A 21,562-nucleotide genomic window follows, 5' to 3' on the forward strand; every position below is an offset into this window, starting at 1 on the left:
CATTCTTCTAAACTCGAAAGAATACATGCCCAGTCTCTTCAATCTATCCTCATAGGATAATCCCACTATCCCAGGGATCAGTCTGGTGAACCTTCCCTGTACTCCCTCTATAGCAAGTATATCCTTCCTTAGGTAAGGAGACCAAAACTGCACACAATAAAGAAAGGAAGAGAGAGGTAGAGAGGTTTAGGGAGGGAATTCCAGAACTTGGGGTTCAGGCAGCTGAAGGCACAGCTGCCAATGAGTGCAGCAATTAAAATTGGAGATGTGCAAGAGGCCAGAATTGGAGGAGATCAGAAATCATAGAGGATTTTAGGGCTCGAAGAGATTACAGAGATAGGGAGAGGTGAGAGCTTGAGGGTTTTGAAAACAAGGATGAGAATTTTAAATCAAAGGGATTGCCAGACCAACAGCTAACGTAATGCAGACAGCATCAAGCTGGTGGCTGAATGGGACTTGATGTGAGCTGGAATACGGGCAGCAGTTTTGGATGAGTTCAAGTTACAGAGGATGGAAGATACAAAGCTCGTCAGGAGTAGTCAAATCTAGAGGTAGCAAAGGCATAGATGAGCGTTCCAGCAGTAGAGGAGCTAAGGCAGGGACAGAGACAGGCTCTGTTACATAAGAGCATAAGAAATGGAAGGAGTAGACCATACCACCGCTTGAGCCTGTTCCACCATTAAATATGATAATGGCTGATTTTGTGCCTCAGCTCTACTTTCCTGCCCACTCCCCATATCTCTTGATTCCCCGAGATCAAAAAAAATCTCAGTTTTAAATATACTCAATGATGGAGCATCCATAACCCTCTGCAGTAGGAAGGTGGAAGTAAGCACTCTTGGTGATGGAGCAGATATGTTCCCAAAAGCTCATCTCAAATAAGATATCAAGGTTGTGATGGTCTGGTTCAGCTGCAGACAGTGACCAGAGAGAGGGATGGAGTCAGTGGCTAGGGAACTGAGTTTGTGATGGGACTGAAGACAATGGTTTCAGTCTTCCCAATAATTAGTTAGGGGAAATTTCTGCTCATTCAGGACAATAGCGAGACAAATGAGAAATGGTGGAGGAGTTCAGAGAGGTGCTAGTGAAGCAGAGGTGGTGTCGTCAGCATACATGTGGAACCTGATGTCTTTTCATATGATGTCGACAATGGACAGCATGCAGATTATGAAATAGGAGGGGGCCAAGGGTAGACCCTTGGGGGACTCCAGAAGTAACAGTACACCCAGGCAATAAAAGAAAGAACCTGCAGTTATACAGTACTTTTGAAAATCTTCGGGCATTCCAATGTTGTAATGCTTTATGCCCAAATCATGAGAAGAAAATTTGCTCCCTTGTCTGATTTTAGAATATGAACTTTCTTCAGTTTTCATCCCTTTAATTCCTTCTCCCCAAACTATGTTTAAGCAAATTTATAGTCCAATAATGAAACAAAATCATTGGCTGCAGTTATGGGATGGCAGTCATTTTGGTCTCAGGTAATGCTGCAGTTACTTGTGAAATCCATATCCATTCAACCCTTTCCCAGACTGCCCTCCAAATATCTCCTCGCAAACATCCCACATCAAATATCAATTAACCCCATAATTTAGTCAAAGGCCACTGGAATGTGCTGCAAGTTGTTCACCTGGGATAAATTCTGCATCCAAAATGCATAACTTACCCAAGATCCTGATAACATGGTGATCCTCCTCAGTAGCATCGTACAGAGCCAATGAACCCAGAGACCCAGCACTGTACATATACTCTCCATTGGGAGCAAACACAAGTCCAATCACCTGTCCCCTGTGCTGCCTGGAGACCACACAAACAAAACATCAGCAAAACCTGGGACTGAAACCTCATTCATCCACTCCACAGCAAAGTAGGCAAACAAGTTTTGAAATAAAAAAATGTTCATAATCTAAAAAGTACTGCTATAGAATTGAGCACTCACCGCTGTTCAGCCAGGAGACTGGAATTCCCCACATTAAAAATTCGCACTACTCCACTGCTGAATCCACAAGCAAAAATCTGCTGCATAGGGTGAAATGTCACAGCACACGGAGTCTCTTCAGCAGTCACAAAGTCATATAACTATTATTCATGAAAACATGTATTCAGTTACAAGACAACTACATTAACATGATTTGTAAGTCAACACATTCCTTTGAATTTAAACAAATCCTCTCCCTCTTAAAATATTCTATACAAATCAGATATATGAAGAAGCAAAGCAACATGAAATCACTTAAAGAGTATGATCCCTGTTTGGAAGAGATTGAGAGTTGATATTTTTTGGAGTGGGAGAAAGAAAGCGGAGAAAGGGAGAGAGAGAAAAATAGAGGTACATAATAAGTTTCTGCTACTCTAGGAGAATGAGAACACATTTCTCAGAGAACTAACCATGGAGGAATATACAACAGTAATTATACTATTTTTCTGACTATGCACCTATGTAAGGGAATTGCAACCAAAATTTTCTGTTTTATTATATTCAAAAACCTAAGAGGCCAGTACGACAAGTGAAAACAGTCAGTTATTTTAGAAAAGGGTGGCATGTTTTCAAAAGGCAGCCCTTCAAATATACATACAAAGATAGATACCAAATGCTTTGAGATAAAAATCCTTCACCCTCTAACCTGGATACACATACCTGTTGCATAGAATCCAAGTCCCACACACGGATGGTGCAGTCTTCAGATACAGTAACTAGATGTCTCCTTATTCCATCCACTGAGAAAGCCAGAATTCTGTTTGTATGTGACCTCATTAGTGTGGTATAGCCCCTGCTGGGTATATCCAAGTATCCGAGGTTTCCTGTAGTGGTTGCTGCTAGCACTTTCAGTCCATTAGGGTCGATATTTACGAAGCTGACACCACCTTCGTGTTCTACAGATAGATGCAGAGTTAAGTAATTCGGTATGGCCAGCCATTTATTTATGAATTTTGCAATGCTGCAATTTCAAAACTTACTTTAAAAAAAATGTACAGTAGTGCTTTGTTTAGAGAGTAAAAGAGGCATTTTAACATCAATGTCAAGAACTAAATATATCAGAAGCCAATTTTCATACCTGCGTCCTTTTCTGTCAAATAGGTATGTGACATGAGCAGAAGCATAAAACAGGTTACGGAGGAAAACTACTCCTGTAGATTTTATGTTTACTTGACACAAAGTGCACACAGTTTCTATAAGAAACAGTTCGCACTTACCCAAATATAGAAAACTTAGGTACAGATTGGCAGACCCAAGATTCAGAGATCACCAATGTGTGCAGAGGTCTAATTGCAGTTAGCCAGCCAAAACTGCAGTTTACCATTACAAAGCACTGGACTCTCTCTTCTCATTGATTTCCCAGTTCGACCCACACTATCTGTTAGGATATTAGTATATAGGATCCTCTGGAGCGGAGTAGGAAGAATGCCCACCCCCAAGTGACAGATTTACTGTCCCATGTTCCATTAGTGAACTTCAACATACCTTGAAATATGCAGTTATTTGATTGCTAAGTCATTTTGAACTTCCAACACTAGCCAAGTCACCTTGGAGCTGAGAAACCACTTATTTCTCCCTTGCCAAGGATGATGGTCACTACTTTGTCATTAAGACAAATTACGTGTGAATTTCAACCCTTCCTAGATAAAAATCAGATCTTGGCAACTCCTTATAAGTGGCATATTGAGCAACAAAACTCAACATAAGCTCTATAAGTGCATTGTTACTATCTTGCTGGTCACAACTTGGGACACTTACTTTGCCCCATTCAACTATGGCTCCAGGAGGTGCAGAGTTCCAGCAGCAGCTGCTTGTGTTTCAGCAACCAACTCATCAGCCATGAGTTATTCTCATACTCGGCCGCTAGCTAATGCCCTCCAACAGGTGTTGTTCCATATCAGTTTTCTCTCCAACTATGCTGACATTCCCTTCAATAAGAACAAGCTGCATTGAATAGCTTGAATCATGCAATCTAATCTTTGGCACACTTTAAACAATTGTCCTCTGAATGGCTAGGCAGAGACCTGGAAGCAAAATGCCAGACTGCTCCAATTCTGGGAACCATGCACAGGAAGGGATGTCAGGACAAGCAAGACTCTATTTGACAAATCAATGTGCATATATACTAACTTGCACAGAACCACAACAAACCTACTAGATGAAGTAGAGATAGATGTCACTCAAGTCACCTGCTTCAAGAAAGACAGTGGAGAAATCCAGGGGCCAGAGACGCAAGTAACCATCATCAGATCCTGTGGCACAAAAAGCAGCAGAAACACTGATACTATTGATGGCAATGCCAGCACCTGGAATTAAAAAAAATATATTTAGCATACTAATTCTACTTGTCTGAAAGATTATCACACAAACATATAAGTTTCAAACTGGAGACAGATCAAAACATTCTTAAAGCACATGTATGCTTCCTCTTAACTTCTCTTGCACCTGGACGTTGCTACAACGTACATTAAGGCAGCATAGGAAGAATATGCCATAAGTTTGATAGAGTGGGTTTTCCACAATAAGAAACTCCGTCAAGTCATAAGCAATGTGAGTCTTATATAGGGAACCTAGACTATGTGGAACACCAATTATTTATAGCATAGAATACAATACAATACAGAGAATTAATCACACAACCAAATTATTAAATGAGGAGTTCATAAACAAATGTTTCTGAAATATTTCTGAAAGATGCATATTATCATTACAATGGAGGACAGTCACAGAACAGATCCTAGACAAACAGAAAATGCATTACATCTTGTGTATTGACTTGCAACTTGTAGGTAAACAATCCTGCCCTACTTTTCAGACCATCAGATTTTAACTTACTTTCTGAATCTTTACTCTCGAAGTCTGAGGTTTTATTTTATACATTACATCTGAGATAATTATCCTGGTTACATTAGTGCAACAATGTCCCACTCCACTTAAAGCACTTTTTAATGCATCAGAGCAGCACCTGCTGGATTTCAAGAGGCATTACAATGATTAACCCTTCCTGTTTTCAGTTATCTTTAACGGGCTGAAAACACTCAAAGTAAATACAAAAGGAGATCATTTGGCCTACATAGCTCATGCTATGATACTAACCCATGGTCCTCCCCATCACAAAATCCAATTGCATCTTGCGCCATTCCAAAGTTTTTGCCTCCACTACCCCATCTGGTGCTGATCACTGCCTAAGGTTCTTGCTTACATCAACCTTTTACAAAGACATAGGGGAAACGGTACTGTGTGTAAGTTTTTCAGCAGCTTCATTTGCAGAAATGATGGGTTTGTGTGTGTGTCAGAAACTTGGCTGACCAGTGTATTCCTATATTTCCTTGCCATGCATTAAGATTTAATTTTAAATAGTGCTCCAGATTAATTTCTTCTATTCTGCTTAATGGCTTTTAGTTGCCTTCACATTCAGTTACTTTTGCACTGAAAATTGTAAGTCTTTTTTAGCCCATCGTCATAATCGTGTCCACTTAATAGTAGGAATCACCATCTCTCCCCAAGTAGTGGGGGAGAAGTCAAACCTCTATCCTTTTACTCCATTATAAATTATCAAAACACATTTTAGTCCTTCAGTAGAATAGAATTTGGATTATACATTCTGGAAGTGTCAAATAATTTCAGTTCAAAACAATGGATTAATTTTCCAATCATTTCAATATATTAATTCAAGTTACTTTTGAAAAGTTTCATTTGATTGTATTTGACACACAAAGCTACAGATAGTTAAGCTTGCACAGAAATGTAGTCTCCTACCTGAATTGAACGTCACCGTCTCCCGTTGGTGTGAATGCTTTTGCTGTGAGGGAAATAAACGACGTGCATTCTTAATCACAACATTTTTGTAATCGATTTCGATGATGTGTCCACTTTTGCTACATGCAAAGCTGTAATTGTACAAGATAATAGAAATAAATAAAGTTTGTATTCAGATTGGTTATCATATCTAATGTCCCAACTTTAATCAAGTACTGCAGTTCTATAGGACCTTTCACGACCTCAGGATGTCCCAAAGCATTTTTAAGTATAGTAACTTTTGCATTGTGCAGGAAACACGACAGCCAACTTGCAAACAAGCTCCTACAAACAGCAACATGATAATGACCAGGTAATCCACTTTAATGATGTTGGTTCAGGGATAAATATTGGCTAGGTCACCAGGGACAACTCCCTGTTCTTCTACAAAATAATACCATAGGATCCTTCACATCCTCTTGACAGGGAGTTGGTTAATGTCTCATCCTAAAGACTGCACCTCCAACAGTACAGCACTCGCTCACTACTGCAATGGAGTGTTAGCCTGGATTTTGTGCTGAAGTCTCCGTAGTGGGATTCAAACACACAACCTCCTGACTAAAGAGGCGAGACAGTTAACAACTGAGCCAAGGCTGACACCAGAACAAAAAGAGAGTTGATGACCTTGGCAAATACACCAAGCACAACAGTATCAGCAAGCTAACTTAACAGTTGAAAAAACATGACTGTTGATGTATTCTGGGTGAACATGAGAATGATCGCCTCATTAAAGCAATTTTGTAATTTCAAAGGATCAACATTTGATCTCCAAGTCATAATCATAAGTTAAAAATAAATCAAAATAATGTTCAGTTGGGACACCACTTACTGCCTACATGGACAGTATCCACGAGTCTGAGGCAGTGACATCATAGGCCACAGGTGTCACTTCGGATTCAAGAATATGAATCTCATCTTTATTAAATCCCCTCACTTGTAACCCTCAATCATAGATCTGAAGAATCAATTATTTCCATGAAAAATATCAATTAATCTAGGATCTCATGCTGGATCAACAAGTTTATCTTATAGCTAAACCATAGGGAACAGGAAGCTCTCGTGTGTAATTAGTATACTTAGTAGTACGAGGCAGCTTTGAAAAGCGTTCTTGTTAATTGTCAAGCAGTTAACTGTCAAGGAGTGGCGTGTATCATGTTGAGTTTTATTGGCTTCAATACTCACTAAAATGTCAATATTTTAAACACATTTGTGGGTTACCAGATTAAACTAAATATGTAGATTAAGCTGCCTTTATTGAATTAGCCAATCTCAGCTGGTGTATGGTCCCTGGGTTGAGGGGAAAACTGTCCAAGGTCCCCTTAAAGGCGAGATTCACAAGATAAAGCTTTGCCATTTTCCCCTCCCCAAAAAATAAGCACTATTATTGGAAAAAAAAGCATGTGACTTAACAAGTTGTGGCTAGAGACATAAAAATCTGTTAGGGTAAATTTGTGTCTTCACTTCCTGGGTGATAATCTGGTGAGGCAGATCAGCTATCTGTTGTAGGATCCACCCGATTCGACTGAAAATCAACAGAATAAATATCAAGACAGGTTTTAATGAAAGGCAGGTGATTGGCTCCGGAAGATTACCGCGAGGTGAACACGGAAAATATCAACCCCACTACTTCTGTTCCTAAAGTTCAATATATCATGGTACATTTCTGTCACACAATAAACATTAAAAATCTTAATCTTGCTTCCAAATTGCTGTGATCCTCAAAATGTAACCACACTTATAATTACAGCTTCTGTCATCATCCTGCGTAAAACGTTCAATTCAACCACTAGTTTCCTCACATGCATTCTTTGCATCTTTTAACGGCTTTAACAACTTAATCTACAAATTTAGTTTAATCTAGTAACCTACAAATTTGTTTATTGACATTTTAGTGAGTATTGAAGCCAATAAAACTCTCAACATGATACAGGCCACTCCTTGACAATTAACTACTTGACAATTAACAAGAAAGCTCTTCAAAACTGTTTCTTACTACTACTTAATACACTACTAAGAAAATGGATAGGTCATATATTTATTCCGTGTAAATAAATGGATTTTAAGGCCCATTAAAGGATACATAATGTGCAACATACACTGGCAGAATTGATCAAATTAGTTCAAAGCACTACTTGGCAAACTTCCTTTTTTTGGTTTTGTTTGCTTTTGCCCTTACAGCGTTCTGTCAGCAGGGTCTTTGTCAGCCAGATGCCCCTCTTCAAACGCTACATCTGTAAATTCCAAACAATGATATTCACCCAGGTTTACTGGGCAAGACCGCAGTGCCCCACTTCGAACTCGCCACAGGCGGATGTTATCTCTTCCACATGACACCATCCTGTCAGATAAACAACGAATCAATCACTGCACAGCCACAGGGTGTCACATAGGTTGTATCTACACTTTAGAAAATAAACTGAATGAGGTAGTAGAACAAAGGGATCTAGGGACACAGGTGAACAAATTGTTAGAAGAAGCATCACAGATCTGCAAACCAATTAAAAATGCTAACACAGCAATGGGATTTATTACTAGGGGTATAAAATTCAAAAGTAGTGAAATTATGTTAAACTTGTATGGGATCCTGGTCAGGCTGCACTGTGCACAGTTCTCATCTCCATACTTGAAGTACATAGAGCACTGCAGAAGGTGCAAAAAAGATTTACAAGTATGGTATTAGAACTGAAAGATTACAGCTATCAGGACAGACTGAACAGGTCAGGGCTTTTTCCTTTAGAAAAAAGACTTAGAGGTGACCCGATAGAGATTTTTTAAATTTATGAATGGGTATGACAGTGTAGATGTTTCCACTTGTGAAAGAATCCAAAACTAGAGGTCATAAATACAAGAAAGCTGCTAATAAATCCAGTTGGGAAATAAGGAAAAACTTCTTCACTCAGAGTGGTTAGAAAGTGGAACTCTCTACAACAGGAAATGGTTGAAGTAAATAGCTTAGATGCTTTTAAAAGAAAACTACGCAAGTACTTAGAGAAAAGGGAATAGAAAGATTGAGATGAAATGGGAGGAGATTCATGTGGAGTATAAACACCAGCACAGATCATGCTGTATGTTCTTTACAAACTAAGCATTCTAACTAGGTTTACAATAACCCCTCACGCTTACATGCTGTTTCTAATGAATGAACATTTAGTCCAACACTGAATTGAATTGGAAATCAGGAAAAATAATTTGCATCATCAGCTATGCCAGAGTAGGGAGAAACAAAAACTACCATATTGTGGGAGAAAAAAATTAATTGCTTCCTTCTAGGGAAAGAGGTGAAGGGACTACATCATCATTTTAGAGAGAAAGGTCAACATAAAAATATTGAATGTCTTACCTGGTGTCATCAAAAGAAGCTATTTTCATCACCCGAATGTCGACTTCAGTGTGAGCTTTTGCCAACACTACTACTTCACCATCCCGATTCACTTTTGCTGTGTTCCAAACCACAACCATCTGCAGAGAAAGATTACTATTTCTTATAACTTTGAGGACAACTTCAAAACACACATCCCTTATTTTGTTACTCTAAATGAAAACAGTCTACAATCGCCGATATTTGTACATTTTTATTTCTGCTCTTCCCATGTACATCTTGATTTCTTTTCCTCCTCATCTGCTCATTTTGCATCGTCTTTCTAGTGTTGCTGTGGTGGCTTCCCCTTGAAGACTCCAGTCAATTTAATGTCATAGATTTGAATTTCATGCTGTCACCATTACTTCATTTTGGGGTCTTTTGGGAATCCTTAACCTAGATTATTCTGACCGTCATGTTTCACATCACTCTTGTAGATGTGTCCCAATTTCCCAAACCTTCGACTGTCCATCCCATGCCTGGGAAATGAATCGCATATAGTGAACAGTATTTGCTAGTTGGTACTGGACTAATCTGATGCCCTCATAAAATTTCAACCCAATCTTCGAAAATGGTCCATGAAGCATCACTGTAGAGTTCAGGGTAGAATTTCCACTGGGGGTTCCCCTGATCTCCCGCTGTAAATTTGGGGGAAACTCCGGAGAAATGGCATGAATGGCTATTCACGCTTACTCCCTAGTTTCTAGCAAAGTTATGGCAAGGGATTCCCCCTTGGAAATTTCCAGTGCTTATTTTTAAAAGTTTAAAAAGCAAATGTTACATAAATAATGGAAACAATACACTCTTCAAGCATTTAAACTTTACCCATGTAGTTAGATCTTCCTGCATCTCGTTAACCTCAATTTTCTGTGTTATCCTAACCTATGCTTGAAGAAAGCATATGGAATAAGAAAATGCCTTAATTTATAAACAATTATTCAGGAATTATAATTAACATATTTTGTACTTTCTATTTCTATTGATCCTGTTTGAATATTTCTATCTAAACAATAAGTGTCAATAAGAATATCGGGCATAACAACAGAAAATGCTGGAAATGCCCAGCATGCCAGGTGGCATTTGTGAAGAGAGAAACAGAGTGAGCGTTTCAGTTCGATCACATTTCATCAGAACAAGAAAAAGTTAAAGATGTAATAGGTTTTAAGCAAGTACAGAGACAGGGAAAGGGTGGAGAAGGTGGGAGGAATGAACAAAAAGGAATGTTTGCGATGGAGTCAAATGAAAAAAAAAACAATGATGGTGGCAAGCAAAAGCAGATGGTAATGGGACAAGAAACAAAAGATGGGTCTGGAGGAGATGTAAATGGCAACAGCAGATTCATTATCAACAACTGCTGTCCAAAACAAAAATGGGAGCAGTGGTTATGATCTGAAAGGAATGTTTGGGTATTACATTTCTAACTTTTTCTAATTCTGATGAAAGGTCATCGACCTGAAATGTTAACTGTGTTTCCATCCCCGCAGTATTTCCAGCATTTCTGTTATTTCAGAGTTCCAGCACCAGCAAAAATTACTGGACTTGACAGGGTGGAGGAAGTGGTGTTATAGCAGGTCATTTAGAAAATCTCAGTGCAATAAGGCAGAGTCAACATGGTTTTGTGAAAGGGAAATTGTGCTTGACTAATTTATTAGAGTTCTTTGAGGGAGTATCAAGCAAAGTTGGTAAAGGGGAACCTGTGGATTTGGTGTACTTAGATTTCCAGAAGGCATATGACAAGGTGCCATATCAAATGTTACTAAACAAAATAAGAGCCCATGGTGTAAGGGGTAACATATTAGCATTGATAGAGGATTGGTGAGCTAACAAGAAACACAGAGTAGGCACAAGTGGGTTGTTTTCACGCTGGCAAGCTGTAACTAGTGGAGTGCCACAGGGATCCGTGCTGGGGCCTCAACTATTTACAATCTAGATTAATGACTTGGATGAAGGGGCAGAATGTATGATTGCTAAAATTGCTGAGGACACAAAGATAGGTAGGAGAGTAAATTGTGAAGAGGACATAAGGGGCTGAATCTTCTGTGGCTGCCACAGAAGTCAGCAGCAAGGTGAAAGCAGCAGCACACAGCCCGCGCCGGCCACATCTCGTTGAGCCGCCGCAATCTTCCGTGTGGCGGCTCATTTGAATGTCCAGGGCGGCCTGCCCCCCCCACCGATCACATGGAGAGGGCGGCCTGTCCGTCCCCGGCAATGGTCTCAGTTGCCTGTGCGCAGGCGCTGATGCCATTTTTAAAGGGCTTTGAGCCCTTCCGTTATATTTGGAGATTGAAAACAACATTAAAAAAAAAATACATACACTATTTTTGGCCCTCTCCCACCCCCAATAACTGCAAAATTACTTGCCCTCTCCCCCCACAAATCAATTACCTTGTCCATCTGACATTAACCCCCATCCCCCCCGAAGTGCATAAACTATAAACTTTACTTCTTCCCACCATCCCCTCCAATGAAAATATGTTTATGCTGCTCCTCTCCGCACAGAAAAACTTATCTGCACCTCCTTCCCACCCATGTGGCACCTCGTTTCCCCGGACGGTGATCCGAAGGCATGGGAGCACTGGCCAGTGACACAAAGATCGCATTGGGACAGAAGGCAGCAGCGTAAGTATAATTAATTCAGTACTTTTAATTTATTTAAATGGAGGTCCGAGCAGCAGAGGTGCTGCCACGAGGCCTTGCCGCTGCTGGGAGGATCGGGCCAGGCCCTCATGGCTTCAAGTTCCATGGTGGGTCTCATCCAGAGGCATCTGCAGGCCCCCCAACCGCCTGGACCCCGATGCCTGGGGGAAAACTAAATCCAGTCTAAGGAATCTGCAAAGGGATATAGATAGGTTAAGTGAGCAGGCAAAGATTTGGCAGATGGAGTATAATGCGGGAAAGTGTGAACATTTCCACTTTGGTCAGAAAACGGAGAGGGGTGCGAGAACTTGGAGATGCAGAGGGATCTGGGTGTCCTAGTACACGAAACACAAAGTTAGTATGCAGGTACAGCAAGCAATTAAGTCGGCAAATGCAATGTTGTTGCTTATTGCAAGGGGAACGGAAAATAAAAGTAGAGATGGTTTGCTATAGTTGCACAGGGCATTGGTGAGACCACATCTACTGTGTACAGTTTTGGGCTCCTTACTTAAGAAAGGAAACAATTACATTGGAAACAGTTTAGAGAAGGTTCACTTGATTGATTCCTGGGATGGGAGGGTTATCTTCTGAGGAAAGGTTGGACTGGTGAAATCTGTATTCATTGGAGTTTAGAAGGACGAGAGGTGATCTTATTGAAATATGAAGGGCTGAATTTTAACAACCCCCGATGCTGGGTGTTGTGGTGGGGTGTGGTGGCCATAAAATGTCTCCGGGAAAGGCCTGCCACGGGCCACGTGCCAGGAAGGCCAGCCACATATTGCCAGTGGCGGCAAGGCCTTGTGGCAGCCCCCCAACTGCTCGGCAACAGGAGCCACATTTAAATATGTTAATGTCTGTAAAGTAAGGAATTAATTACTTACCTCGTTGCGCCAGCTCCCCCGATCTGATATGATAGACGGTGGCAGGCACTCTCATGCTGCCCGAATTCCGACCAGTGAAGTATGGCGGAATGCTGGTAGGGAGGTGGGGGGGGGGGAGAGGAGGTAAGATAACAGTACCGGGGGGTGGAAGGAAAGAGTGGGGTCAAACTTACCTGATTGGTCTTGGGGGTGATGGGAAGGGGTAAAGTTAAAAGTTTGTGAATTTTGGTGGGTGGGGTGGGGCAGGGCAAGGAATGAGTGTATAGTTATTGGGGGTAGGGTGGAAGAGTGTCTGGAAACATGAATGTAATGTTTTTAAATACATTTTATTGACCTTTCCCTTTAACACTTTAATTTGCAATGATGGGGCTTCAAGCTCTTTAAAAATGATGCTGGACACTGTTGCTGGGAATGGATCGCCCGTTTTCTCCCACCTCATCAGCGAGCGATCCGCCCCGGCCATATATATGAGCCACGTACAATATTGTGGCTGCTCCGTGGTGTAAAGCCCACGTGTGCGGGCTGCCATCTTTGAAGCTCACCGCTAGTAAAATTCAGTCCATAAGATCCTGAGGGGACTTGACAAGGTGGATGTTGAAAGGATGTCTCCCCTTGTGGGAGAGACTAAAACTAGAGGGCACAGTTTGAAAATAAAAGGAGTCTCCCACTTAAGACAGAGATGAGGAGAAATATTTTCCTTCAGAGGGTCATGAGTCTGTGCAACTCTCTTCCCGGGGAGCAGTGGAGGCAGGGTCATTGAATGTTTTTAAGGCAGAGGTAGACAGGTTCCTGACAAACAAGGGAGTCAAAGGGTAAGCAGGAAAGTGGATCTGAGTCCACAAACAGATCAACCATGATCCTATAGAATGGCGGAGCAGATTTGAAGGGCCGAATGGCCTCCTCCTGCTCCCAGTTTGTATGTTCGTATGACAGTGTATAACCACTGAAAGTACTTACTGTTTTACCACGACTGTCCTTGCCGACACCACAGAGGACGCCCCCACTGGATGAAAAACTGAAGGAAAGAAAAACACTTTTTTTCTATTTTCCTGTTATTTGGGAAAATCCTAACCAGCCAATAACATTTCCTTTAATTGTACCAACACATCAAGATTTACTGTGAACCATTACTCAAGCAATACTCAGACTCAATGAACATTCTAACTATAAGCTCCCATAAGCAATTCAAATATTTGAGTGCAAAAGTGCTTCAAGAGGCACCATCGAAGTCCAAGAATTGTATCCTTCATTTGTGGAGGGATTTAATAGTTAATTTCCTTTAGGAACACTGTTAACTCTCCAACTACATCGATCTTAGAATCCTGAACACTACAAAAATTCAACAGAGCCATTAGAACAGTTTTGAATTGCCCATGGAGCAATTTTATGCAACATAAAACATCAAGATACTGCATGGAGGTGGTTCTACACAGTGGTCACAGAATTAGAGAATAAAAAGAGATCATATTTGCAAGGGAATCAAACATTTGAATAAGAAAAATATCACATTGGGAAATGGGTTTAAAGTAGGTAGCTCCACTGTGGCGATGGCAGCAGCACAGGACTGATTATAGCAATTGATCATCATCTGTACTGAAATTCCTATTATGTTGTAAATAAGACATTTGTAGTTACTGCTGATTCTAACTTGTCCCTCATTTTATGTGCGGTCACTTTAAAATTATTGGTTGGAGGCAAACGGAGAAACATTTTGTCCAGAATGCCTCCCAGCATAATATAACAGATGGAAATAGTGGGACGTAAATGATTTAAAATGCACAAAAGGATAACTAAAAGTGTACAAATACTTTCCTTCATATGATTTAGTATATGTTAATTCAGTGTATTAAGCATCCCTTTATTAAATATATTGGCCACAGTGATAATTGAAACTGTGTAAATAGGTGAACTCAATACATTTAGCACAATAAATGTTCTGACTAGATCTTTAATAATTAATCTCAAAAGGCACTCAAATTTAGTACATGTAACTCATTATCTATTTGGATTTACTGAATACACGCAATGTGAGAAACAGTAAAAAAAAAACCTTTGATCCCTTTGTTCAACTTACTTATAATCAGAAAACAAGGAAGAACAAACAGCAATCCTGTAGTTCAGGTTTACCTGAGGGATGACACTGAATGCACGTGGGTTTTAAAAATTGCCAGGCAGTTCCCTTTGTTGAAGTTCCAAACTCTGACCAGACTCACGTTCCCAGTCTGTGCTGATGCGAGTAGTGTTGTGTTGCCATTAAAGGACAAAGCAGAAACCTGCCAGAAAGTAAGCAAAAGAGAAACAGAAGGTTTTGACAGGAAAGCTGAATTTTTTTTTTATTACATGGCACTTTGATTGCTACCACATTGTGTGCTCTCTTTTGTTCAGCAGGACCTAGATCTGCACCCATGCTGAAGCGTGTAGTAAGTTGTAAAAGGGAGATGGAGATAGATAGGGACAGGAACAGTTAAAATTAAGTCTAGCTGCTCTCAAAAAACAGTCAATAGTTGAACAAGAGTGGCAGATGCTTGGGAGCAGAAAACACCCTTGGACAAAGAACAGATCTAAATAATATACTTTAAGATCTTTTTGAAAACAGGAATGTAGGGATTATAAAACAACAAATGTATCTACCTTCACTTTTGACAGTTCTGACGAAAGGTCACAGACCTGAAACATGAACTCTGTTTCTCTCTCCACAGATGCTGCCTGACCTGAATATTTCCAGCATTTTCTATTTTTGTTTCAGATTTCCAGCCTCTGCAGTATTTTGCTTTTGTGTAAATGCATCTACCTTACCTTGTCTGTATGTCCAATGAAAAATCTCTGCTGTCCTGTATCAATTTCCATCACCACAACTATGGCATGACAGGGGTAAGCCACAGCTGATCCAGACTTAGTCCATGCTGCCTAAAAATGTAAAACAAATATTAGAAAATATATTTTACAATTGTTACCAAAGGGTTTAATAACATGCATGTCAGCCATATGCAGCAAGAGACAATTTAACTGTGGCTAGGTAAACATGGTCAATTGAAGCCAAAATTTATTTTAAAAATTCCCAAAATTTTCAACAAACTTTAGCAAACATTTTTTCATTTGGTAACCGTGATCAACAAGAGACAAATGTGCAAGTTAACCCTGTCAAGAGTAACTGGTTCAAGCATCTCAGTCAAGCCACTGTCCAAAGTCAATAAGCAAAGCCAGGCTCTTCCCCACAGGTGTGGAAAAAAAGTGCACTCTAGACTGCTTTCACCACTTTGTAGCCAGTGATAAAGCAGCACTTACAGTAGATTGTCTCCCTGTCTCAGCACAAGGTTGGTCCATGGTTTAGATAGAAGATCAGAAAGGAAAAGGGAGAAAATAATTCCTTTAAAAATTAAGACAACCTTTACAGTGCAACTGTCTCGAATTCAGTGATTTAACTGAATGACTCTGGTGCAGCTGGAAAGGTTGTAAGGTTTCTATTTTTCGGGAAATAGATATTGTTTTGTTACCAGATGGCACAAATTCAGAGATTTCCCCCTCCCCTACTCCAAATTATTTAGAATATGTTTTGGAATATAGGAAGATGTGGAAGCATTACAATAAGCAAAAAATCAGATCTGTCCCAATTCTATAACTGAATATTAGAAATTACTGCCCGTCAACATAAATACAGTTTCCAATTTCCGAATCAAAAGTAGTGCAAAGTGCCATTAAAGGAAGTTAAAATTCCATTAAGTAAACAGGAATAAATACTAGTCATTTTATACCTGTCAAAGATAATATAACTTTGCACCTGTCAGTTTCGTGCAGGTTAAATTTTAATGCTTGAGTAATTTTTTTAATAAATGTTTCTGCATGTATTCATTTGAAATGATACTGGGCACAAATCCTCTCGAGATATTTATGAAGTCAGCATCATAAAGAAAAACATAGTTCTTTGAATCGATGTTTAATAAAAAAAACTATTTCCAGAGACCTACTTCACCACTTCTGGAAGAAATACATAACTCAGTATCAGAATACTGTAATGTATACAGCATACTTTACAAAAGAAAGCAACATCTACACATTTCCTTTGTCTTATCTGACTATGCCTCAACAGGTATAGTCTTGGTTCCATAAACCTATACTGAATGCACAAAAGACTTTTTCCATGTACACTGCATGGAATCACTTGTATTATTTCACTGATAGAGTAATCTCATCTTAAAACAGACTACTCCTATTTACTAAAATATGACAGTTGTCATTGAAATAGCATTATTAGTCTTTTGTCTCCACATCATGAAGTCTGGCTGAAGTTGCACAGCAATCTAGAAAAAACATATGAATTTTAAGTTGATTTTTCTCTGAAGTGAGAGAGCGGTTAACACAAAAATCATGCGTTAATCACTAGGAAAAAATATCCCATAATGTAGCTTCCCAATTTAAAATGTCCTATTTCTAGTTTTTCCCTAAATCATTAGCGAGCAGCTGCAAGTCGGCTGTGACAAACAAGCTAGCAACCTCTGACTTTGCTTGTGTCGGCAAAAATGAGACCAAGAGAAATAGAAAGAAAAGGAGAAAAGGCAAAAAGCAAGACAAAGAGCTATTTTCACCACATTGCACAACAGCTTTAGGTTCAAAACAAACTTACACATTTCACAGTGCACCCGCCATATCCAATAATCTTTTTTAGTTTTAGTATAGGGTCTGGCTGCAGTCCCTGAAAACAACAACAGGGTTGAATAGAATGGATAAATTTACAATAAAGTCCAAACTTAAAAATTACAGCAGTAACTTCAATAGAAAATTCTCTAACTTTCATTGCCTGAGTTGCTCAGAACAAAGAAATTATCAAATTAGATAATTTGTAACAAGACAATTTAATTAAAACCCACACTTCCTTTAAAGTGGGGTCATGTGGAAGTGGTTCACACAAGGTAAATATTGGTTAATGTGTGATTCCACATGTAACAGAAATAGGCATAACATGCAAGAGAAGGAACAAGGACAGACTCTAAAACAGATCCAAAAATTGTGGAAGTGGTACATTTTGGGGCATGGAAAACTGCAATTGGAAAATAATCATGTTAATAGAAGGCAAATTATAAACTTAAGCAGTGAAGAGATGTTGTTCACAAACAAGTTTTAAGAGCTCCCCTAGATTATTCATTTTGAACATGTAGTGTTCCTAAGGATATTTATTAACTCAATGCAGTCTGCTTTTCTCATCATTAAAATATTTCAGACAGACGATCTGTCCTGTTGGCTCAAGAAAACCTTCAGGTCAATTGACCTACCTTAGGGTCTTTGAACTTCTGACAAAGAAGCCTGGTAGGTATAGGAACCTTGGTGGATATAGCCTGAAAAACAAAAGGCATTATGGCCTTTGTTATGACGGCACTTCTATATTTTAAAGCATTTTTTGAGGACTTATAATTAAATTGTGAAGATTTTATAAATGCTGGACTTTGTGGGTGTTTTTTATTTAAAAAGAGGTCATTGGAAGTTCTTTTGGACTTGGTTTGTAAACAACCCTTACTGGAAGTCACCCCTGTCTTCAGGTAAGTACCCAGCTGGGACCTTTTGACCTGGGAAAGATGTTTACAGAGAAGTGACAGGTCAAGATTTATAGGGGTCAGGAAGCTTGACTCTTGAGATATTGTTTTGGTTTTGCTTTGGACAGTCAGTTGGGGTATGGACAGTGTTTTGAAAGGAGTTTAAAAATCACCCTGAAGGACAAAACCCCAGCTCAGCCTGTTCCATCTCTTTGAAAAGGCTGCCAGCTTTTCCAACTCTCTGAGAAGCTCTTAGAAGAGAGTGTAAGCAATAGAGAAATTGATGCTGCATTCCTCCTAAAAGGCCTGCCAAACTGATCTTCGTTGCCTGAAAAGAACTGTTCTAGGAAGATTCCAGTGACAGCCGTCTACGCGTATTTGGGACGCCAGAATAAAGGGACAACTCATATCTTTCCATATCTTCTCTTTTTTTCTTCAAGAATTAGCAAGTATTTGGCCAAAGTATTCTTTGTCTTTTTTTTGTAACAGAGCTGCAAAGAGAAAATCTATATTTTTTCTGGTTAACCTGTGTGTGTGTGTATATATGTGAGAGAGGGGCTAAGGTAAAAGGGAACTTTCATATTTCTTTTTTTTTTTTTTATAAGAGATACAGCACTGAAACAGGCCCTTCGGCCCACCGACTCTGTGCCGACCATCAACCACCCATCTATACTAATCCTACACTAATCCCACATTCCTACCACATCCCCACCCATCCCTATATTTCCCTACCACCTACCTATACTAGGGGCAATTTATAATGGCCAATTTACCTACCAACCTGCAAGTCTTTTGGCTTGTGGGAGGAAACCGGAGCACCCGGAGGAAACCCACGCAGACACAGGGAGAACTTGCAAACTCCACACAGGCAGTACCCAGAATTGAACCCGGGTCATTGGAGCTGTGAGGCTGCGGTGCTAACCACTGCGCCACTGTGCCCAGATTTCAATCTGTGTGTTAATGCTTTGCTTTGTTACTCGTGATAACTTTGTTGTTTATTAATTATAAAACAAGGCATCAGTTTAAGAAACCTGGTAGGTGTATTTTATTTTGGGATAAAAAGTAGAATACATGATTGATTGCATCGGTATCTGGGTAAACATTTAAATATATGTTGTGACCTGTGGAGAAGTACAAATAGAAACGACAGTGCACTCCTCCGACCTTGGTCGTAACACCTTATACATAATGCAACAAAAAACTGGGAGTAGAGATGTTTATATTCTCAATAAGGAGGCAGTGTTGCTATAATTCATGATGTACTGCATTAGCGTGTATAATAAAAACAAGAGGGGTGCAGTGCAGTAACAAAAATGCTGCGATACAAAATAAAACAGAGGTCCACTGTGATTCGCCACAAAGAGGCTCCAACCTCATTCAAAGAAGTAGCTTCCCCATGTCAAGAGAATAGAAACACCACCATCTGTAGCAAGTCTTCTGATAGCTCCTCCCGAGCAGTATCATTTGCCATTCGGGAGATAGACATGAAAACTCCAGCATTTAAAAACTGCCCGTGATGCAGCACTTGCCAAACTCCTGATCACAGCTTTGCTGGTGTGGGAAGGTGTTGTGCAAAATCCAAGGGTTTCCCACAGAAAGGGTAAAAATGGAGGGCCACACACCTCAAGGGGTTCTTTCACAATTCCTAGCAGCCAGCATGAAAGCACAGTGGCAAAAGGAAGAATCACTACTCTTCTTCTTCGCCCCAATCCTTTGGCTGAGAAGATGGATAGCAGAGAAACTAGGTTATATTTTTGTGCAGGTTTGTTTGGTTTGATATATCAAATTTCACAAATTACGCTCTGGACTCAAAATGAACATTCATACCATTAATCCAAATACAATAGTAATAAAAATACAAGCAGTTTTCCGGTGTTTCATGGCTCACCTCCTCTGTATCACTGCTGCACTTTTGAACTACAACTCTACCATTTTGACCCGCAAAAACATGAATTCCACCATCATCCACTGGAATCACTTTTGTACATTTATCACTTTTGGCTGTGGCTTGATCCCCACATTTACTGCTATCTTTGTCACGATGGGGCGATACAGTTGTATCCAAGTGTATTTCTGGGATGTTTGTAATGATTCGAGAAGATCTCCAATGTCTACAAGGTGCCTGGAAGAGACAGCAACTCCTGAAGAATGTAGTAAGTAACGAAAGTACATAATTGTTTAGTTTATTTGAACAGCTCTCAATTTCAAGAAACTTCGTAGTTTTTTTTGTTTTTATGAGTACAATTACTTCAGATGATTTGAGAATGTCAAGATCCCATGAAATCTGCAATTTACAAAGGTTAACCAATGTCCTGCACAGGTGATAAACTAAAACTATTGCAAACACAACTGAAATTAAGGGAATTCCAAAAGGTATTCAATAAGGTTTCACATAGAGACTATTAAATTACGAGGAGAGAGCACATAAATTAGGCTTGAATTCCCTGGAATACAGAAGGTTAAGGGAGTGATTTGATACAGGTATTTAGGATTTTGAAATGACTTAATAGGATAGCTGGATAGAAACTTTTTCTGCTGGTGGGGGAGTCTAAGACAGAGGAGCATAATCTTAAAACCAGAACCAGACCTTTCAAGAGACATTAGGAAACGTGTCTTCCCAAAAAGGGTGGTAGAAGTATGGAACTTTCTCCCACAAAAGCAGTAGATGCTAGCACAGACTGGGCTTGTTTTCACTGGAGCTTAGAAGGGTGAGGGGAGACTGGATTGAAGTATAGAAGATCCTGAATGGTTTCGACGAGGTGGATGTGGAAAGAATGTTTCCTCTTGTGGACGAGTCCAGAACTAGGGGGCACTATTTTAAAATTGGGGGTCGCCCTTTTAGGACAGAGATGAGGAGAAATTTTTCTCTGAGGGTTATGCAACTTTGGAACTCTCTGCCTCAGAAGGTGGTGGAGATGTGGTCGTTGAATATTTTTAAGGCGGAGGTAGATAGATTCTTATTAGGCAAGGGAATCAAAGGTTATCGGGGGTAGATGGGAGTGTGGAATTCGAAACACAAACAGATCAGCCATGATCTTACTGAATGGCAGAGCAGACTTGAGGGGCCGAATGGCCTACTTCTGCTCCGAATTCATATGTTAGATTTACGAGCGAAGAGCTACTGAAGCCAAGGTGGGTGGATGGAGTTAGGACACAGATCAGCCATGATCTCACTGAATGGAGAACAGGCTTGAGGGATTGAATGGCCTACACCTGTTCCTACATTCCTAAAACCTGCGAAAGATTATATGCGTACATCAGGAAACACTTACAGGCTGATGTAATTTTTGCTAATTTTTAAGCATTCCAGTTAATGTTTACATAAATTCTTTACTGCTCTATGTTAATGTCATTTCCCTGTCTAAAATAAATAGAATCAATCCCACAT

The 21,562-nt window shown here is 39.9% G+C and overlaps 1 protein-coding gene across 6 annotated transcripts in view; it reads right to left on the reverse strand.

Annotated features, from left to right (window-relative positions):
* Positions 1-21,562, reverse strand: part of wdr90 (WD repeat domain 90) — a 104,614-nt gene that overhangs the window by 60,297 nt on the left and 22,755 nt on the right. For 4 of the 6 annotated variants that reach the window (XM_068056293.1, XM_068056292.1, XM_068056294.1 and 1 more), the window contains exons 10-22: positions 20,063-20,296; positions 17,917-17,979; positions 17,271-17,339; positions 15,446-15,556; positions 14,777-14,922; positions 13,607-13,664; positions 9,114-9,232; positions 7,950-8,111; positions 5,735-5,865; positions 4,165-4,281; positions 2,636-2,871; positions 1,937-2,076; positions 1,664-1,794 (exon numbers count right to left, since the gene is read on the reverse strand). In XM_068056293.1, coding sequence (XP_067912394.1) covers positions 1,664-1,794; positions 1,937-2,076; positions 2,636-2,871; positions 4,165-4,281; positions 5,735-5,865; positions 7,950-8,111; positions 9,114-9,232; positions 13,607-13,664; positions 14,777-14,922; positions 15,446-15,556; positions 17,271-17,339; positions 17,917-17,979; positions 20,063-20,296 — 1,717 coding nt within the window. The remainder of the gene's footprint in view (positions 1-1,663; positions 1,795-1,936; positions 2,077-2,635; positions 2,872-4,164; positions 4,282-5,734; positions 5,866-7,949; positions 8,112-9,113; positions 9,233-13,606; positions 13,665-14,776; positions 14,923-15,445; positions 15,557-17,270; positions 17,340-17,916; positions 17,980-20,062; positions 20,297-21,562) is intronic. The other 2 variants (XM_068056295.1, XM_068056296.1) reach the window with 2 other exon arrangements.

The sequence above is a fragment of the Heterodontus francisci genome, chromosome 24 (genome assembly GCF_036365525.1).
Source record: "Heterodontus francisci isolate sHetFra1 chromosome 24, sHetFra1.hap1, whole genome shotgun sequence".
Lineage (NCBI taxonomy): Eukaryota > Metazoa > Chordata > Chondrichthyes > Heterodontiformes > Heterodontidae > Heterodontus > Heterodontus francisci.